Raw genomic sequence first — 21,583 nt, 5'->3', positions numbered from 1 at the left:
CAGATTCTGTCATCAGTAGGGCTGCACCGATTACAGTTTTCTAGATGATCGCCAATTACCGATATTTAAAAAGCCTTTCCTGCCAATACCATTTTTTTGTCTTAAATGTGGCTAAATATAGCAAGAAAGTTGATGAGTTGGTAACAGTTGGGTAACTACTGTCAGCTTCAATCATGCAGATATGACCTGGTGGGCCAGTCTATCAGTCAAACCTCTCTGACGGGACAGCAACGAGGACGGTGGTTGATTTTTAGACCTTTGCTGAGGTTTATGAGATCTGCTTCATGTGTAAGTATCGGCCGATCACAGATCTCCTAAAATGAAGGAAATCTCAGTGTGTGTTTCAGACAGGAAGATGGTTGGTGTTGCGTCGCCTCCTGCCAGTGTTCAACATTTATCATGAGCATTGAAGGTTTCAAGGTTTATAGAATAGTGTTTGTAGAAACGGTTGATATTTTTGAGACTGGAAGACCATTAAGAAAGTAAAAGTTTTGGCTTCCTTCCACTCATCTGGATTGACAGTTTTATTCTGTCGCTAAGAAACCTACAGGATTCAATATAAAGAGGCATTTTCACCCTCAGTTCAGTCAATTAAAACTCTTCAGAGCCACAAATGTTACATGAACTTTCTGGAAAAAAAGAAAGATAACCATCTACTTTTGGAATTTTGTTATCCCAGCTGGCTTTTACTGCTGTACAGGTTTTATTTTTTATTAAGAACACAATTATTACCAAACACATCAACCAATTTAACAATCCTGGAAAAAATTTGGTACAGCATAAAGTAGTCATCTTTATAGTATAAGTAGTTAAGTGAAAATGTAATAAAACATCTGATTTCTTTTAAATTTCCTTGTAAATAGGCTCACATCTACGGAGGGAATGCAAAAGTTTTGCGAGGGAACGCAAAAGAAAGAAAATTTCCCATGTCCCCTGGAGGGCTCCGTAATCCAGTGACTTAATCAAAGTAGATTTTTGCTGCACCCAAATCTGCTTAATTTGTTAAACTTGACTAAATACAGAAAGTGTTATCTAAGTCTCTAAGGGCAGATTTATTTTTTTTAAGTCCAAACAAATTGCAAATGTCTTTCTTAAGAGAAATGTGTAAACGCAGTGCAGAGATTAAATGAACAAGTTTAAAAAACGTTTGCTGTCACATTATCCTTAATAATTTGGAATTAACGGACTAAGACATTTATTTATTATGCTTGTGATGTAAAACCCTAACCACTAGGTGGCGGTAAGGCGCCACAACGTTGTCAGGGTGGTTGTCACGTGATTCAGTCAACTTCCTGTTTATCACTTGTTTTGTGCAACTCAGACCGCTGGACTGTTCTGTTGGACCTGTCGGTCACATTAACTGCAGCCGCGTTAATTTCGTCTGAGAATTATTTAACCTGGTCCTGTTCGTCGTCATGGTGATGTTCCACTGAGCGGGCTTGGAAGGATCCTGGAGATTTTCTGATTTCAAGTTCGGAGAGGAGCCCCGAAGAGATAGTACGGGTTTTCCAGAGGAATAGAAACCAGACTAAAAGCATCAGCCTCGATGTGCAAAACTGGCTTCACCGAAACATTACTAGCTCTGTAGCAGCGTAGCTAACCCCGGGACCACTCCGGGACCAGGTCGCTGCCTGCGGCCCGACAGCGGCTCGTGTCTTCCTGGGGTGGAGCTGCTCACCGCTGCCGTGAATTCAGGACGACCGCCCGGCTCTGGCCCCCTCAAGCGGGCAGTCAGGAAGAAGCTCGCCGGGAAGGGATGGCCTGGTCGGTCTTCCCGTTCCAAAGGACAGGGCTCTGCGGTCTTTGAAGGAGGACGAGTGCGGCTGGAGGCGACCACCGCGGCTCGAGACGCCATGATGGCCGCCTCCCCTTTCGCGGCCGGCGGCTTTACGGTTTCCGGTCTGTCTGTGAGAAAGAGCGAGCAGATTGCGGATCTGATCGACCTGTTCTCCAAGACACAGTATCGAGCAAAGGAAGTCAGTCCTCGGGTAAGATGTTTTCCGATTTAGAGTTGGGTAGTAATTAGTTACATCTACTCAATTACATTTACTTGAGTAACATAACATTTTGGAAAACAACAACAACAAAAAAATTTTGGAGTATTTTTACTATACTGTAGTTTTTACTTTTACTTGAGTAGTTTTATTATGAAGTATCGCTGCTCTTGAGTAAAATTTCTGGATTATTTACCCACTGAATAAAGAACAAAAAAATCACCAGACACAGACACACACCTGCAGTTTTTATTAAAGCTTCATAAGCTTTTTTTTTTTTTTTTTTTTTTTTTGAAAGAAACTGATTTAGAATTTTCTCTTGGTTTTTTTTTTTTTTTTTTTTTTTTTACCTGATTTTGTTATATGTTGTTACTTATGATTTATTTACATTTCCATCCATAAAATACCAAACTTTGCACATAAATGTATATTTTAGTCCAGAGGTGCCCAAAGTCGGTAGCCACAACCTCCTCAGCAAGTCAATGTTCTCCTTAGGTCTTCTAATGAGCCATCATTTGATGCAGGTGTGCTGAACCAGGGAGAGAACTAAAACATGCAGGATGCTGGGCCCTCAAGGACCGACTTTGGACACCCTGTTTTAGTCCATCTGATGTAATTTGTAAATATTAAAGGATAATTTGATCAATTACTCAGTATTTAAATAGACGTTTTACTAACTACTTTTTACTTTTATTTGAGTTAGAATTATTTTTGACATAACTACTTTTACTTGAGTACAATTTATGGGTGCTTTACCCACCTCTGATATTAATTCAGCATGTTACCCTGTCCCTCCTCCTCAGGTGGAGGCGATAGAGAAGCGATGTCTGGAGCTGTTTGACAGAGACTACAAGTACAGCATCATCTCTAACTCCAGTGGCGAGGTCTGCGGCCACTACCCCCGCCAGATCGTTTTCCTGGAGTACGAGTCTACAGAGGTGGACAGAGACAGAGACAGGTACGTCCCCCGTCAGAGAGCAACCAGTGTCTCTGAGGCAGAGGGAGGAAGTGACAGCTGTGCAACGTGACTTTACACTGCTGCAGAAACGGGAAACATGCAGTGATTCAACAGATCCTTCTGTCTTACCGCTGACTGTTGGCGCGGCGACAGTGTCTCTTCCAGCACTTGGCTTATGTGCTCAAAATCTTTCTCGCCATAATATTTTATGACTGTGTGATGGCTTGTAAACTCGCAGAAACGGCTCAGTGCTCTCTGACACGTCTTCACTTGTTGTCTGTTACAGATTTTTACATTTATTTTTTCAGTGTGCTGGTTATAGAAATATTCTGAATTTCCTCTGATTTCAGTTCCAGATGTTGTTTGGTCATAATTGGTCCAGGATTTGTGTCATGACTTAGTAACTGCTGCAGTATTTGGGTCTGATTGGTTCTGCTCCAGAAAAAGCTTCACTTTTCTGTCGAGCCTCAGTCAAAGGGGAAGCTCCTGTGTGTTTGGTTGTAAAAAGAAAAAAAAACAAAAAAACTGCTCATTGCAGATCAGTCTTCTTCTGTTTATTGTAAGAAAAAGGACAACAGGAGAAAATTTAGTTGGATGTTCCCATGACAACCCGGCAGGTCCTCTCAAACAGCCCAAGCTGTTGCCGACCTCGTTGGTTTAAAAACACTGAAAATGTAGGTTATTTAATGCCACCCCCTGCTCATGCTGACCACCAGCTTGGTCACACACTGCTGTGGGACGCTGCAGCCCAAATTAATTTAAGTCCAGATTAGTCCAGCTATCCTCACAGATTTATGACGCATGATGAACCTCTTCCATTTACTGACAGACTGAGTTAAAGAGCAGGTTTTGGTGTGTTCGTGTGTGTGTGCCTATTTGTGTGTTTGTGTGCGTGTGTGTGTAGGTTTGAGAGCACGGTGCAGATCAGCAAGCTGCAGGACCTGGTGAGCAGAAGTAAAATGGCTCGCTGCAGAGGAAGGTTCGTCTGCCCCGTCATCCTTTACAATGGCAAGGTGGGTCTGTCCGTCCGCCCGCGGTGCTTCTCCTCTGCTCTGTGCTGGATGTTTAAAATCAACACCACAAGTGAAACATGTCAAATTCCACCCAGAAATACTGGACATATGCCGGGCTTTTCAGGTCGAAAAGCTTTTTTTTTTTTTTTTTTTCCCCCCACTAGTCCTGAGGAAAGGACAACCTGACCTGTTGCTAGGCAGAGTAGCTGTTTGTTCATGTGTTCATTCTCTGATTTCTTCTCCGTTCGCAGTTCTTCATCCACTCTGGTATATGTTATGGACAGTGTTTCTGAATATTTCTTCATTGTTCTCTTTTTTTTTTTTTTTTTTTTTTTTGTTTTGTTTTGCTTTTTTGTTTTTCCAAGCAAAAAAGTCTGCAGTTCATTAGAGTTCAGCCCCAATTCCTCTGATACCCCCTAAAAAAAAAGTCAGCAGTTGTTCAGATCTGGTCTCGTCTGATCAGGTCTGTTTTCCTCCCTGCAGCACATTTGCCGCTCAGCCACCCTGGCAGGTTGGGGGGAGCTGTACGGGCGGACGGGCTACAACTACATCTTCTCAGGTAAAAGAAAAAATAACAACCTAAAAAAATGCAGCTTTTTCACACGCATAACCCAAAAGGGGAAGTTCTGCAGAAAGCTTGTCGGTTCAGATTTCAGTTGTGAATAGCAGGAGCAGCTGTTCCTCCATGTTTTAACCACTGAAAGCCGCCTTCAGTCATTTCTTCTTCTGCTGTTTGCTCTCTCATGAGAGACTTTTGCTCCCTAGTCTTTAGCCTTTTAACATCCAACCTTTCCTGGTGTGTGTCTGCAGGGGGCAGTGACGACACCTGCACTGAGCCAGAGGAGGTTCCCGAGGACGACCCGGCAGTCAGGTGACGACAGCAGCTTATCGTCTGACCTTAGTGAGTGTCTCTCTCTGGTTCGCTTCATGAACTGCTGCCATTTCTCCTGCTGCTCAGGAACGGCGAGTCCCAGCTCTTTGACAAAGTTCGAGGTCACGACATTAAGCTGCTTCGCTACCTCTCAGTTCGCTACATCTGTGACCTCATGGTGGAGAACAAGAAGGTCAAGTTCGGCCTGAAGTAAGCCGCTTTCCTCAATAACTCTGTCGCATCGTTTCTCTTTCTACGTCCAGTGTATGTTTTCTTCCAGCTGACCAGCCGTGCATGTGGTCATTTTCTCATAATTTGCATTGGAGCGTATTCCCAGTTGTAGGAGTTGTTGTCACTGACATCTTCTGTTGTCGTTGCCTTGGCAGTGTGACGTCCTCTGAGAAGGTGGACAAGGCGCAGCGCTACGCCGACTTCACCCTGCTCTCCGTGCCTTACCCAGGTGGAGAAAGTAGTCAGGATTCTGCCTTTGAAAGCTGAAGTTTCCACCTGTTGCTCAATTTCCTCCCTTTGGGATTTGGCCCATTAATCATGTCAATAAGAGTCATTCAATAAATGAGAATATAATTGTGAAGATAATGTCTTCCAGTTACTCCAGTAGGCCTGTCACTACACACAATACATCATTTAATTGCATGATAAATTAATATGTTTTAATTTATCATTTATTTTCCCTTTCTACCAAAAACTGGGTAGCAAAAGTCTCAACTAGTTCTTTTTTTTGAAGGATAATTTTGTTTACAGATACTTTATAATTAATTATTTTGGGTATTTAAAATGTCTTCCAGTTCCAATTGTTTAAATGTTCATTATAATATAAAGTTTGTTAATCTTTGAGAATGTGTTCTTGGATTATTATGCCTTTGCCATTATATTACTTGGAAAAAGATCTCAAAACAACAATATTATCATTTATTGCAAAACTTCTGGGACAATTTATTGTCCAGAAAAATTGATCATGGCAGGCCTATTTCTACAGATCGTTTTCCACTATTTTATTTGAGGTAATTACGATTTTCTGCTCCCAGCCAATGAAAATGTCACATTTAGGGTCAGATTATTACATCAGACCAATAAGAATCCTGTTTAATAGTTTCTTAACGGAGGCTGAGGGGGGAAGGGACGGAGCTTGGCGTCTTCTGGGAATAAAAGTCTTTCTCGTTCTTTTCAGGCTGCGAGTTTTTTAAGGACTACAAAGACAGAGACTACACGGCGGAGGGCCTGGTGTTCAACTGGAATCAGGTACTGGTTCTGCTCCTGCCCCCGGCCCGGTATGTGCTTAGGACGGGTGGTGATGTGCGTGTCTGTGTGTCTCCGTTGCCAGGACTTCGTGGACGCTCCCCTGACCATCCCCGCGCGCTTCACTCAGAACCTGAACATCGACTGGACTCGGTACCAGGTCGGCTCTCCTCTGCGCTCTGCCGCTGCTGTCGCTTTCTCTTCTCTGGTCTTGGGGTTGGAGGCATTTTAGTGCCATCTAGTGGCCAAACTGGGAAGGGTCTGACTCAGCAGCCTTTGTCACTTCACAACTCGATCTCAAATGAAAATAATATAAAATGTATTTGTTTTCGATTTAAAAAAAAATTAAACTCGTAAGTGTAATACAAACAGATGGATAGATTCTGGTTTTTATTATTCAAAATGAATAAGTAGCTTATTGTTAGCTTTGATATTAACTGTGTAAATGTTATAGCTTAAAGATAATAAACGCAAAATTCAGTTTCCCAGAAACAGAGAATAGACCAATAAAATGTTCTCTTATTCTAGTTTTGTTTAGAGTTGGCTAGTGACTCGCTACATTTACTCAGTAACATTTATTTGAGTAACTCTTTTGGAAAAAAAACAACTTTTAGGAGTATTTTTACTACACTGTAATTTTTACTCTTGAGTAAAATTTTGTTGAATTTATATATATTAAAAGAAAAATTTTCTTTTGCCTGATTTTGTAAAATCTTTTTGTTATATGAATTATCGTCATTCTAGTCATTAAATGCCAAAATTTTCACTTAACTTTTTTATTTTTGTCTGTCATTTTTAACTATTACATGATTGGTAATTTGATCAGTTAATTATAGAGGCTGATGGCTGTGGGCAGGAAGAATCTCCTGTAGCAGTCTGTATTACAGCGGTTCTGAGGAAGCCTCTGACAGATGGCATGCATGTTGTTGCATGCCGGTGTCATGAACTTTAAAATGGTCTCACTTTTTGAATCAGATTCCAGAAATCAATAACTTTCTATGATATTCCTACTTATAGAGGCGTACCTGTTTGTGACAACACAGTGCTGAAACTTTGGTTAAAGTGATAATTTAACCACAGAAAATGTTTTCAATTCTAGAGTGGGCGAGGAAGAATAGCGTTGGTTTGTTTAAAGCCGTAGCCTAGAGTTGCAGAAGGGGTGCAAAGATGATTGTTTTCATTCTTTAATGTGTCTGTGTGTGCATGGGCGGATCCAGTCGTGGGACCTAGTGGAGCAGACCCAGAACTACCTGAAGCTGCTCCTCCACATCATCAACAGCGATGGTAAGGGAGCCTGTGGCTGCCGGGGGTTGGTTGGGTCTGGACCGGCTGCGCTCGCATCCGCTGATAACCTCACTTCGGGTCATTCCCACAGCGCCGGTTTATGACATTTCAGTTCATTTCCAAACGATCCCAGTAATCCAGTTTATTGTTCAAATCAGTTCAACTTTTCGATCAAAGGGAAACCCAGTGGGGCGTTCAGTCGATGGCGACAGCAGGCAGGCACTCTGGGCGATGACGGCAACGTTGATAGAAGTTTGATTCTGCTACGCCTGTCTCTGTTGTTGTGTCCCTTGGGCAAGACATCTTGCCTGCTGCTGGTGGTCAGAGGGCCCAACAGGTGGCGCCGCAGCCTGGCCTCTGTTATACAGCACCACAATGACATCTCTTGCTGTTAGCGAGTCGACTTCTCGTCTGCTGAGCCGTACCCTACCCTAGAGCCCCACTCTCTCTGAAGGGTGACCTTCGGGTCATTGAGGTTCTGGTGTCCATCGTTGCCATTCTGCATACGTGGCAACTCAACTAACTGTACGAACAAAAGCAGCCGCTTCCTGTCAGAGGAGGAAGCTGGTCAGTTTTACCCTCTGGATGATGCACTGACCTCCCCGTGTTGACAGTGTTCCAGATGGCTCGAGTTTGTCCTCGTTTCTTATCCTAAAGGCTCGTCCCTGAAGGGTGTTTTGTGTTTCAGATGACAGTGGGCTGCTGGTGCACTGCATATCAGGCTGGGACCGAACGCCGCTGTTTGTTTCCCTCCTCAGACTCTCCCTGTGGGCAGTAAGTCCTCTCCTCTCCTCTCTACCTGTCATCAAATCACCCCAAACGTTGTCTAAGCTAAATAAACTTAGATCTGCCGTTCTCAAGGCAGTCTGTTCCACAAAGTGAACAATTGGCATAAAGCTGAGACTTCCTGTCGTCTCCACAGGACGGTGCCGTGCATGCCAACCTGGAGCCTGCTGAGATCCTCTACCTGACCATTGCTTATGACTGGTTTCTCTTTGGGTAAACCGATCCCTTCATCTGCACCAGCAGCATAGCATAACGTAGCGTAGCAGCAGTAGAAGCTAGCAGCTGAGTGGTACCTCAGCCAATCAGAACATAACTGAGAGAAAACACTGTTAACAGTTTAAATAACAACAATTAATGCAAATTGGAGAGTAGTAGAAAAAGAAAGTGAGGTTAGGTTGTTCTAGCTAATATGTTGGCATGAACTGCCCATTGACGTTGCTGTCTGGCTGCTGTTTGTGTCAGTGACGTGGTTTTTTTCATTTTTCCAGTCACATGCTGCCAGATCGACTCTCCAAAGGGGAAGAGGTATTCCTGTTCCATGTCTCTAAACTCTGCTTTCAGGAGTTTTCTTTCTGTCTGTAACACAGAATGTTTCTCTTTCCTCAGATTTTCTTTTTTTGCTTCAATTTTTTGAAGCACATCGTCTCAGAGAAGTTCTCTGCTGTCAGGAAACAGAGGTGACGCCCGCTTTCCTCTCTCGTTCTCTCTCTCCATTTCCTGCTGTCCAAAATCTGTTGTCACTTTGACACATTTCTGTTCATCTTTGTCACATTTCAGGAGGAAAAACTCCCACTTCAAAGAGAGTGACTTCACTGTGGAGGACCTCTGCCAGCTGAGTACGTCCACCTGCCACCTGCTCTGAAACATGACGGCTGCCACCAAACCCTAGAGACAGGAAGGAGTCCTTAGTTCCACAGCTGCTGAACTAACCTTTCTCTTCAATTTAAAACTAAGTTATTTTGACCAAATAACAATACAAAAATAGATCTTTGACACAATAAGTAATATCAGATTACATTAAAGAAAAAAAAGAGGAAGAATAGTATGGAGATATTACAAAATGGTAACCACAAACATTCAGGTTATATGTTTTACTCAAAGGCCTAAAGTAAAATAAAGTATAAAAAAGTGAAATATATTTATACATAAATAAATATTGTAGCTACTTATTGTTCCTGCACAATAAGCAGTTACAAGATTAAAAGTACAGCTCTGCTTAGGACTTTTATGCACAAATGGTCAAGACTCATAAAGCTGGAAAAAAATCTATAAAATAAAGGTACATTTTACTCTATGCAAACAGTATTATTTTCCTGGATGAAAGGGTCTGTTACAACAACTAAAAAAAAGTAAGCGGTATACAAAGGGTCTGCCTATGAGATAGATGGTTTTTGTTTTTCCACATTTCTGATTATTTAAATGAAGTTTTTCAGCAGAGGCAATGTGTGTTGACGAGTAAGTTTCTTTACATGAAGGGATTTTTCTTTTCACTTTTGCTAGGATTATAATTAGATTGACTACACCTATTTCATCTGAAGAAAAGGTTGAACTCTTAAAGATGCACGATATTGATAAATGTTCAACATATTCACCGTTTCACTGACCAAAAGAGCATTTGTTGTTGACACTTGGAAAGATGCGACAGATATTCTTTTTAAATGGATGTGTTTTACGTGTGTAAAACGTAAAATCAAAGTTCCCGGTGGTCTAGAGCATTAGTGATGCACTGATGAACCTTGATGTATGAAGACTTTTGTCCAGGTCTGTACATCTGTGTGGTCTAAATGAGTGGAGGTTGTTTCCTCCCGTGGTTCCTGTTGCCGTGGTGATGAAAGTTCCGGTTCTGCTGCTGTCCTCAGGGTCCAGGGACCGCGGCAGCATCACCAGTCTGAGCAGCGACTTCTCCCTCATCACCGAAGAGCTGGCTGGAGCCTCCTGTCCCAACGCTGACCCCGTGGACCTGTTCTCCGGCCACCCCCAGGCCTCCAGCGGGTCAGCCTCACACACACACACACACACACACACACACTCGCATGTTTTAATGACCTGCATTCAGACAATAAATCAGTTAATCGCATGATAAGTTAAAATGAGCTCAGTAACTTCCAGTTGCATCATTCATCGTTTCTCTCTTTTGTCTCCGTTTCCACTGAAACCTGGATGGTAAAAGTCTTCAGTCTGTGCATGCTGAGCTGCTGGCTGGATGTCAGTGATGGAAATGTATTTATTTTTTGTTCCCAGGAGGAGAGCGCCTGCCTCCTCTCCGCCGATGGTGTCCTGGTGTAAACAGAACCCTCTGGATGAGACTCTCTCCCATCCGGCCAACGAGGCCAAGTCTTCCAGCTCGTCGTCCTCCAACCAATCGGACCACGGCGTCACACGCTCCGGCAGCAGCCCGTTGGCTGTCCCCACAAGAGGGTAAATCTGGCGATTGAACTAGTTGGTTTTTAGATCCACTCTGCATCGGGGCTCTGAATTTTGTATGATCTCCTTTATTTGCTGGCCAGCAGCTGCTCTGCATCCTTGCAGCAGTGCGGGGCTCAGACAGCAGCTTCATGCGTGGCCTGTGGGCAGAAGTCAGGCAGCTGCAAGAACTCTGATCATTTTCACTGCTGAAATACGCAGTGACGTGATGAGCTAAGGGACTGTAGAAAACCCCCAGGTTGTAATCTGCCTGGTTACTCAGAGAAACGCCATCAGAGCGCCGTAAAGCTGAACAGGAACTGTTGGTCAGGGGTGTTCATTTTAAAACACTCTGACTTACTTCACTGTTCTGCTGCTCTGTGACCTCTCAGTTCACTTCAGCCTCCATCCATATTGTCTCCATCCATCTTCCAATTGGACAACTGTCTATTTAAACATGCGTTGTTATAAAAACTAACTGGATGATTTAATGAGTCTTCGTTACTTTCCTCTTTCGATTCTTGTCATTTCTGTTGAGAACGTGAGCGTCTCTGTCCTATGATCAACCATGATAACTGCGTGACCTTCTGCTCGCAGATGCACTATATTGCCAAACGTTTCTGTGCCTTCACACACATGAACCTGACTGACATCCTGCAGTCGAACCACAGGATCTAATACCTGATTGCTCCACTTCTTGCAGCTAGAACAGGTTTTGTTCTTAAAGGGGCGGTGTTATGCATTTTCCACCCAGATTGCGCAATTTTATAGCACAATCAAGTAACTGTGTTACCTTGAGTTGTTGTAAAAATAGTTTGTTTCTCCATTATGCCATTTACAGCCATTCTTAGGATCGTTACCATGAGAAGTAGCTTGTATAATGAGCTCAACAGATGCGCAGTTCCACTAGATGTTTGCTAATTGCTGCTGGCTAGTCTGAAGGAGCTGAGTGGGGGAAGACTGCAGCTCCTAAGCGGTACTTTGTGAGAGCAAATGTTTAGGGACTCTAAATGGTTGCCAAGGAGATTAAAGGATTTCTCAAACGTGTGAAAGAATCAAGACAACATTCCAAGTATGTTTTTGGTGAGCGAATAACTTTATAACATGATGGAAAGCTAAATAAAAGTGAATTTGACATGATGCTGTCCCTTTAATGGAAGTCTTTCCATAAGGTTGCGAGTGTATTTCTGGGGTTTTTAGACTGTTTTCCTCTGAAATGTATATGTGAGGTCAAACACTGATGTTGGATGACGAGCCCTGGTTCACAGTCCCTGCTCCAGTTCATCCTCAAAGGTGTTTTATCTGGTTGAGGTCTGGACTCTGCGCAGGCTAGCTACTCTGAATTCATAATGTTCATGTCTATGGACGTCATTCCCAAATTATTCCCTAGCAGAACATGAAACTGTCCAAAACGTCTTGGTGAGCTGAAGCATTAAATCAGGGAAATGTCATTCTTCTAGCACCTGCTACTCCCTTGCAGGTCTGTAGCTGATGTCCTCTGAATATTGGTAATCTGTGCTCACTCTGCAGTGCACCACCTTCTCACTGTGCTTCATGTTTGTGCTTGGCCTGCTCTTCTTCCCAGTCCCTTCTACTTGCTTCCAACTCCTGCTGACAGCCGCCTGCGGCGTGTTTAGCAGATGGGATGCTTTACGATCCCATCACCATCCTGTTCTCTGAACCCAACGTGAGCCGCTCATTCACTACTGTTGGTAGAAGCAGTCTGGAACACCTGAATTCAGTGGTACGGAGGGGTGACCCAACACTTTTGGCAATACAGTGTATTATTATTGATTGGAGTCAATTCCATCGTTGGATCATGGACAGATTGTAGTGAATGTGTTTGAGTGGACAGCGTCCTGTAGGATTTCCTGCGATAAGGGTCAAATTTGGATGTAGTTCTAGTTCTATTCTCACCGTTTCTCTGGATTTAGAGTTGGTGCTCAATCATCGGCCAACTTTCATTACTAGCAGACAAAACTTTTAACTCAAGTCAACATTAGTAAGTAGGTCGTAGCTGTTGGTTCCTACTGACGATGATGCCTGGATGCAGACTTTAACCAGCGTCCTGCTTAGCCCAAGTGGTGCGAGGCTGCTTTTTTCCTAGAGGTTTGCAGTATACGTGCTGACATTAGCACTGTAGCTAGTGATAAGTTCTGTCTAACCTTTCTGGTTGTGTCGCCTTTGTGTGTCAGGTTAGCAGCAGAGTACTCCAGATCAGGCTCCTCCCTGTCCACAGAGTACGGAAGCTGGCAGATAGTTTCCGGTTGTGGCAGCATCCACGACCACGGCCACTTTTCTCAGCCGATGGCCTCGGTTTCCTCCAACTCGTCTGCTGTCACCTCTGCCTACGATTCCCCACTGCCCTTCAGCTTCCAGGACGAAGGGCCCAGTGGGCGGACGTAAGTTAAACCGGAACAGATGAAAGTTTTGGAATGCAGACCGTGTGAATTTCAGCTAGTGAAATTCAACTACAGTACCGCATGCCGCAGAATTTACACATGAAATTTTGAGCTACTTTTAAATTCATCTGTCTTTCTGGGCTCAGTTTAGTCCCATTCCAGAGGGAATGATGGGAGCTTTCTAAGTGCTTCAGGAGAAGGAGACTGGAAAATGTTTTTTTTCATTCATTCATCTTTCATCCAAAAGGCTTCTTCAGTTCTAACTACTGAAGAAATAAGCTTGTATTCAGGAAACTAATGGTCAGTAGAAGGACATTTAGGACATGTGTCACTAGTAAAATTCCATCTACGATACGCTCAATGTTTGGATCACTGTCGTCAGACAGTCCAAGCAAGTTCCTAATGAAGCCATGTGAGACTTCCCAAGGTGTGAATTGTTTTAAAGCCACCTGGGGAGGCAAGTCAAGGCTGTAGAGTAGGTGTTAGAAAGATAAAACCTGAGGTCACCACTTAGGTTTTTTTTTTGTGTTTAATGTAAACCATCTGTCCCCCCACTGTCCAAAATGTCTCCAAACTAGAGTCCCTTGTCCTTGAGGGGTAAATGGACAGCCGAGTGGTTGACCTGATGGGTTTGGTCTTCTGTGTTGGACCGTCCGTATGCGTAACTGTTAAGTTTCTTTAACGTAGTGATTGAAACATTGCTCACTGCCAGAGTCTGAAATAAGCCAGAATCTACACCAGCTGTTTGGGGAAACGCCATGGTTATGGGTGTCGGGGTTTTAAAAACATACAGTCTCAAACTGCTAATGGTGCCTTCACACCAAACGTGTGCCGCGCGTCAAGCGTGTGTCGTTTTCATTTAAAGTCTTTGTCGAGGCGTCGAGGGCTCATTGTGGCGCGTTCTTTGCATCTAGGGCGACGCAGTTTGAAGCGTTTTGACACATCAAGTGTGTCCAACAGATCAGACAAATGGGCCATCAATGGAAAACAACTTCAGCAATTTTGATGCATCTGACGCGCCCTTGATGTGCCTCCAAACAGACTTTGAAAGTAAACCAGATGTGTGAAACGCTAGATGTAGAGTAAAAATGTCAAGCGTCTGCATTTAAATTGCTGACGCGTCGAACTTGAAGCATCAGACGCGTTTGGTGTTAAAGCACCATAATACCTTCTGTTATGATATATTGGGTAAAATATAGGAGTGGCTGCATTTTTGCGGGTTGTGTGGGGTACACAGGAATGCTGTGCTTCCCCTCCCACACCTGTTGCTTTCATTGTCTGTGAGCAGCCCCATGTGTAAATCACACCGGGCCAAACGCCTGAGTCCGAGGAACGTTTTCCAAGCAGGACCTCCAGGCAGTCTGATTAAGCTGGCGTGTCACCAACAACACCCGAACGCCTCACCCTTCTCCAGCCGGCAGTCTGCTCCCACTGAGTAACGCAGCAGACACTCCCGTTTACAGCGTGGGCTGGAGTTGTTTTAGTGGCTAAGACAGAAAACTTCAAGAGAGTCGTTTTGTTTTTCTGACCGTCGGCTTAAGGCAAACCTATTAAAACCTCGTAAACTTGCATCAAACACAAGAACCAGAACTTTTTACCACTAGTGAAAAACCCATTGTCAAAAACTCAACTTCCAAACTGATCTCGATTGCTTCTTTAATTGAAAAGCTTAGTGGGTGCAGAGCACAAATTACTTCTGCAGCTCCAGAAAATGACATCAATCCATTAAATCGTGTCAAACTATTTTTGTCTAAAGCTCAACTGCTGGAGTAATAAATTGCAAGAGAGACATTCTTGCCTTCATTGCAGTCTCTTCCTGGGGTCATCTACTTGACCTTCAAATGGAAACGTTCACCGACCGGCGACGGTAAATCCCAGTAGTTCAGCAAAAATCCTTGAAGTGAGGAGACTGGAAAATCTATGCCAAGTTCATAGAATGAGTGAACGAGTTGTAATCCCAGTTTGAGCAGCATTTTTTTTAAGCATAATCCAGATGATATGTGCTTATTCAATTAATAAAAAAATCAGGGATCAGTATATCTTGATTCTGTAGTGTAGAAAAAGTGATCAGTGTAGTCTAATCTTTCCCTAATACTACACCTAAAGGGTTTTGGAAGATGAACAAGTTTTTCATGCCCAGTCTGAGCAAATCTTCTAGACTTGAAGAATTTGAAGCTTCTCTGATGGAACGGGAGATCCGCAGCTCAGTGATCTTCAACTTTCTTTGATTTGACGGCTTCAGAAGTCTTCACCATCGGCTGACGGGGCGTGAATACTTTTCTTGGATGGAGCGGTGCCGTAGATTCAGGCTTTCCTGCTGTCAGTCTGAGGGATCTGAGGGGCTCAGTGGGTTCTCCGCCTTGGGGGACGGAGGTGGAAACCCATACTTGGAGGACGCCTGTGTACCTTCTCTCTCTCCACGCTGTGGATCTTTTATTGAACAGTTTGTCCTGATTTCTTCTTCTTCAACCAGTCAGTTTTCGCCGAGCAGCTTTGGTCGGTGAGTTAATTTTGCTGTAACGGTTGAACAGCAACAAACCCTTACAGCGTCTCCTCCAGACCTCAGCACTCTTCCTGTCTGTATCTACTTGCTGTTGCTTTACTGGAACTCTGGTGTGTTTTCTTGTACTGGTGGCCCAATGTTCGCCTCTCTACGCCGTTTCTTCATATGAATTTCCTTGACCATTACCACAGGATCGCAGCTCAGTCTACTGCACTCCCCATTCCCGGCGTTGCTTAATAATTAATTCATATTTTCCATTAAATGCACAAAATGGAAACAAACATTTAAAAAAAAAATCATATCCTGTTTGGTTATTATGGTAACATTGATTAGCTTGTCAGTCCTTAGGCAACCTGCAGGTTAGTGTTTAACTTATTATGATTACCGTACATACTTGAAAGAAAACAATTGAGGTTTATTGAAATGTTATGAGGAAGAAAAATTTTCGAGCAATTTCTTGATTGAAAAGGACGAATATACGTTTGAATAAAGATAATTTACTGCAAAGATTGTTCAAAACCAAACTTTTTAAGGAGGAAAGTTCAACCTGAGTTGAGTCTTCATCAGTCTGATTTCACCACCAGGCAGCCGACTGAAATGCAAATGGCTTCCTCCACACTTGTGGTGCGTTCACACCGAACACGTTACGCCTGTCCAAAATCTGTCTGACGCTTCAAGTGTGACGCATGTTCACTTTGAAGTCGGACATTTAGCGTCAGATACGTCAAAGTAGCTCCAGGCGAGCGTTGAGAGGAGTCTCCTTGGCATACATGTTCCTCAAACTCTTCAAGTCTCCTGCATATTTTGTCTAAATACAATGTTTTTTCAGCGTTTATTTAACGTGACTCTGTGTTTTTGCTGGATGGATTTGGATAGCTCAAATAGGGGGAAATATTTTCAAATAGTAAAAGTTGAAACTTATTTGACATTCCAAATTCCTCGTTGATCCACTTTCACACAATGTCCTTTTCTGTTCCTGTATCTGTTGTCATAATTTGACTAGCAAACAGCGACAATTAGTTGGTCCTCCATAGTTTTTTTTTTTTTTTTTTCTATCACATCAGAAAATGCAACACTATGCCACATGGCAGAGTCTCTCTGATTGGCTGACGCTCTGTGTCCAGCAGTGAAAGTTCCGATTTTCCAACTCCAGCGTTATGTGCGTCAAACGCTCAAAACGCTTCAAATCACACCGCGACGTGCCATCGACGAGCCTCCACATAGACTTTGAATGTAAACCAAACGTGCCTGATGCGATGCTCAGAGCGCATCTGGTGTGAACGCACCATTAGAACAATGACAAATGTAACTTTTGTTTAACCGCTGGTCCCAATCCACTGCTCCTGTCAAAGTCCAGACCTCAACCTGATAAACTGGGCTGGGCTGGAAACCTCCAACAGCTGCAGTTCTGGGAAGAAGGCAAAGATCCAATACTCAGTCAGGGTTTGGAAGGCTGAGGTCAGTGAGAGGTGGACTGCTGACAGCTGAAGGTTCTTTTGGATCCGTAGCTTGAATTCGGCACCAAACGTCTTTGTCTCTGTGGTGCAGCAGACCATGTGGGCAATGTGACAGGGTGTGCTGCGAGGAGGCGGGCTGGCTGGCTTGTTTTTGAAACCATGTTTTTTTTTGTTTTTTTTTTAATGATGCTTCAGGAGAACTGTGTTTGCTTGTCTGACTCTAACCCTGTGGTTCTCCTGCAGGTGCTCGCTGCCGTCGGAGCGCCAGGCCCGCCTGGAGGCAGTTCGGGAGATCTTCCTGGCCGCCTACAGCTCCACCGTGGGCCTCAGGTCCTCGGCCCCCAGCCCTTCCGGCGCGATCTCCGGCCTGCTGGAGCAGTTTGCCCGCGGGGTCGGCCTCCGTGGCAGCAATGCCATCGTTTGAACTCTTCCTCTGTGACTCCACTCCCTAACCCCTCGTAGCTTCCATGTTTCACCCCATCCTGGGGCCAGATGCATAAAACAATTTCGTGATCAAAATGGTTGTGTTTCACACAGATCAAGAAAACGTGTTCATGCACTGTCATCACTCGTAAACCGCAAGTTTCCTGAAATTGTACACACATCTATGATTCCATTTTTTCTTTTCAAAGCAGAATTTGCTCTGCAGGAGCAAACGAGATGCACAGCAACAACGCGACACTTCTCAGTGGTTCCTGTTTCCCCCTGCCGAATGAACAAACTCAAACTGGAGAATGACGCACAGCGTTGACCAGAGGTTGACCTCCACAGTAAACCAGACCGTCTTGTAGAAGAACTGACTGTGTTGTTGAAAGATGGCAGAAAACATCTTTTAGAACTGATCCTGGTCCAAATGAAGCTTCACTTCTCCAGCCGGATGTTTGGAACAGTGATGGAGAATTATCAGCTGCTCCATCAACACTGGCACGCTCATCCCTTCCCAGTCTGCTGCCGCCTTCACTCCAGCAGTTTGGTAACCAATAGCAACGATCCCCCATCCAGGAGCAGCCAGAGGTTTTTGCATCTTCGTGTGAAACACAAAAGGCCACCGTTGGTCTCAAACAGTGTCCGCATCCGATGGAAACATTGTTATGCATCTGGCCTCAATGACGTGCCAACCAGCTCTGCTCAGGTAATGCACCCACATTGTATTTCCATCCTGGAGATGTTCTCGGATTCAGGGAGAGGATGAGCTTCCTCCAGGCTGACTGACTAAAAGGGACGGTGGGAAATGGAGACGAGCCTTTAATCCCCACCCCAGTACTAAGAGTTCTGTCAGCAGAATGGTTTTACTTTTCTTTCATGCTGCTATTGTTTCCAAAGCCAGTCCAGAGGGAAGAACTGTACTTCAGGTGGTTAGTGTAGAGAACAGCACTTAGTCTTCTTCTAGCCTAGCTCTTAGAGTTCTGTCTCTTATTTGCTGCATTATCTCACTTACTTTTCGGATTTGAACACAGCTCTGTTCGGCCTGCGTTGAAAAGATGAAGGTGCACGCCATTAAATGCCACGTTGTCTACATTGGCAGACCTGGCCGGAAAAATTATGACTTTATGGGGAGAATATTTCAGTAGCTCATCCAGAGTTAAACTAAGAACTTCAGTAGGTAGAGGGAAGTATGTTGGGATCATACAGAGTTTAGTTCAGAGCACTGAAATTAAATCTTCAACATAATCTGAAGAGAAGCGTAACGTGACATGAGGCTGCAGTCTCATCTCATGTCTCTCTTTTGCTTCAATAAGGTTTGCATTTCTTGGCAGAATCGGCCTTGTCCAACGTTTTCTGTGTCCAATTGAAACACCGTCATCCAAGTAGAAATCACTCTTATGTCTGCCAATCGGTGATCCTCTTAGAAAAATCTTAGAAGTTCTTTCAATCTCTTGTTGTGCTTGAGGAAAGGCCCTGGGTCATTTCGCCCTATTTCTAGTGATAAGCAGTTAGAGACTGATGTCTACCGAAACCGAGCCGCTGACGCTCGATGGTTTGCTGGTTTAGCATCGTCATGTTGTGGATGAGCTTTGTCTGAAGTGTTGAAACCTTGAACTCCATCAGTAGGTGAAGCCAAACGGGTTCATGTTTTTGGGTTTGCAAGAGGGATTTCTAACCAGACCCCCCTGCCCCCGCTCTCTGGGATGATGCAACATGCACCCCTATGTGTCCATTGGCTTCAACATTGCGCGACTGTCTGCCATCTATACTCCCACACATGGTGGGGAAATTCCACAATGTTACAACTGGCCTCCGACCCAGGAATGTCGTCATCTGCGTCTTGGAGGGATCCTCTGTATCTGGTGATGGTCATTGTTTTGACTGGCTGCCTGGCGCTGCAGCAGCTCCCTGTAACTCTGTTACCCTCTTCAATACGCCGACACATCTGCCTTTTAGCAGCTATGTGCAGATGAAATCACTGACATCTGCAGTTGTACCAAATTATGTCCAAACTGAACTGTTAAAACTGCCTTGTTTGCCATTGTGTTTAGCTTTGACATCTCGTGTGTAATTTCAATGACACAGGTTCAATGACCTTCAACCTTTTCTTTTTCGGATGTCTTTCATCTGGTACAGCCAGGACGAACTGACCTAAAAACATCAAGCCAACACCAGTCTTGTCTTATACATGTTCTCTGTGATGTTTTCTTTGGTCTGTAGTTGATTTTCTCAGTTGATTAGATGTGTGAAGGGACTCTTCCCTGGTGGCCTTATCAGAATCTTAATAAAGCGCTTATCATGCTGGCCTCTAGTCAGCTGCATACATATCTTCTTGAGTCTAGATTATTGTTGAGTGGCAGTCTGGAGAATTTCATCTCGAATCCAAAGGCCTTCTTCATGTGGGTAGTTTGGGCTCCCAGAATGTTCTCAACACTATGCCTTTAAGGTCACGCTCAGCAGACTGTACTTTTTGGACTTTTAATTAAAGTTTTTAACCCTTCTTCTATGTTTTATCTGGTTAATGTTTTGCTCAACGTTGCCACAGTGTGGATGGCTGGTATACCTCAGGACCTTTTGGTTGTGCCTTCTATTTAACCTCAGCAACGTTTCCATCCCATCGTTGCTCCTTCAGATAGTAAAGGCATTCTTTCATAGTCAGCCTTGTTAACTAGCTTTGCTCTGTGTTGAGTCTTCCAGCTGACCCAGAGGACACGGGAAGAGGTCCTCTCGGTTCGGCCTTTGAGATCAATTTGGCAGAGTAATGCTTATTTGATGGGGGGGGGGAATTGAGTTAGATAATTAAACAACCTTGGTTCGTTCAGTGATAACACTGACCCGTGTTCCCGTCTGCAATCTGCTGTGAGTCTGTTTCTATATTCTGTCAGATGTTTAATGAATCAGTTCAGGGGTCTGATAAAGTGGTTTGTTGTCAAAGTAAATCTAAAACAGAGCAATCAGTGTTCAGCTGGATCGAATGAATGTCTCAAAGATAGATGAGCCATCTCCTTGTTTCCCTGCTGGGTCCCAGCGCTGCTCATCCTCATTCCTAGCATTTCTGTCTTTTGTGGCCTCGCTTTCAGATCCTGGAAGTGAGGCCCATCACCTGCTGAAACCCAAATATTCAGAAATAGTGTTGTAATCTCAGCTGTCGACAGAAGCTCTCGATTTACCGGTCGGTGTACGTTACTATCCCCATCTGTGATGGTCACTGCCTCTGGGCAGTGACCAAAAGAATGAGATCATGGATACAAACAGCCTAAATGAGTTTCCTCATCAGGGTGTCCTGTCTCCTGACACCCTGAGGAGTGTCTAGGGCAGCGGTGGGCCAACTCGAGGCTTCGAGGCCAGCGTCCTGCAACTTTTAGATGTCTCTGCTTCAACACACCTGAGTCAAATAATGAGGTCATTAGCAGGACTCTGGAGAACTTGACGGCACTTGGGAGGTTATTCAGCTATTTGATTGAAGTGTGTTGGACCAGGGAGACGTGCAAGAGTTGCAGGACACCAGCTCTCCAGGACCAGGATGGCTCACTCCTGGTCTAGAAGTTTGGTCATCGGGGAGTGACTCAGAGTAGAGCCACTGCTTCTCCATGTCAAAGTGGCTCGGACATCTGGTTAGGCCACCTCCTGGTTAGGATACCTCTGGGTTTGGAGGAGTCCTAAACTGAAGGAGTTAGGTCACCTCCTAACTTGGACGAGTCCTGGTTAGGAGGACGCCTCCTGGTGAGGTATTCCAGGCCCATCCCACCAGGAGAGCCAGAGGAAGACCCACAACACCTTGGAGGGACGGTGTTCCTCTGCTGACCTGGGAGGGAAGGCTGGGTCCATCTGCTTAGGCTGCAGCCCTTGTGATCCTAATCCAGATTAAGAAGGAGTTGATGAATGAATCTCAACTGTTGTCTGCTTCAAATCATCTTGTCATTCATTAATTGTTGGGTTTTTCTTCCCAAAGGGGTCACATAATGGTTTTAGAATGAATTTAGAAGGTTGATTGAAATACTGCATTGCACTTGTCTTTTTTTTGTTCTCTGTAAGGAAATGTTTGTTTCATTGTACAGATGGTGCATTTTAAGAGTTTTTCTTTAGGTTGTATATCGCTTATAATTGTTGCCAGGTGACAGGTTATGATGAAAGCTGAGCTGCATATTCTCAATAAAGAAACCAGATAAGTCTTTGAGCTTTGTTTCAGTTTTTTTTATCTCGATCATGTAGGATTGAGAGTTTTGCTT

General features: G+C 44.1%; 1 protein-coding gene across 2 annotated transcripts; it reads left to right on the top strand.

The window, feature by feature from the left end:
* Nucleotides 1-1,269: 1,269 nt before the first annotated feature.
* Nucleotides 1,270-21,531, top strand: mtmr14 (myotubularin related protein 14). Of its 2 annotated transcripts, XM_015006166.2 has the most exons (19): nucleotides 1,270-1,988; nucleotides 2,798-2,952; nucleotides 3,857-3,965; nucleotides 4,449-4,524; nucleotides 4,776-4,836; nucleotides 4,924-5,046; nucleotides 5,223-5,296; nucleotides 6,026-6,096; nucleotides 6,179-6,253; nucleotides 7,311-7,377; nucleotides 8,066-8,151; nucleotides 8,300-8,376; nucleotides 8,652-8,688; nucleotides 8,770-8,840; nucleotides 8,941-8,999; nucleotides 10,023-10,155; nucleotides 10,405-10,581; nucleotides 12,762-12,968; nucleotides 17,172-21,531. In XM_015006166.2, the coding sequence occupies exons 1-19, from the start codon at nucleotides 1,854-1,856 to the stop codon at nucleotides 17,350-17,352; spliced, it is 1,974 nt and encodes a 657-aa protein (XP_014861652.2). In that variant the 5' UTR covers nucleotides 1,270-1,853; the 3' UTR covers nucleotides 17,353-21,531. The 2 variants fall into 2 exon arrangements, with proteins under 2 accessions (XP_014861652.2, XP_014861654.2); XM_015006168.2 differs by lacking the exon at nucleotides 12,762-12,968 and having other exon boundaries at nucleotides 1,272-1,988.
* The last annotated feature ends 52 nt before the right edge of the window (nucleotides 21,532-21,583 follow it).

The sequence above is a fragment of the Poecilia mexicana genome, unplaced genomic scaffold (assembly GCF_051168715.1).
Source record: "Poecilia mexicana isolate PSO_F unplaced genomic scaffold, ASM5116871v1 scaffold_5, whole genome shotgun sequence".
Lineage (NCBI taxonomy): Eukaryota > Metazoa > Chordata > Actinopteri > Cyprinodontiformes > Poeciliidae > Poecilia > Poecilia mexicana.
This window is presented reverse-complemented; position numbering and strand designations above follow the sequence as displayed.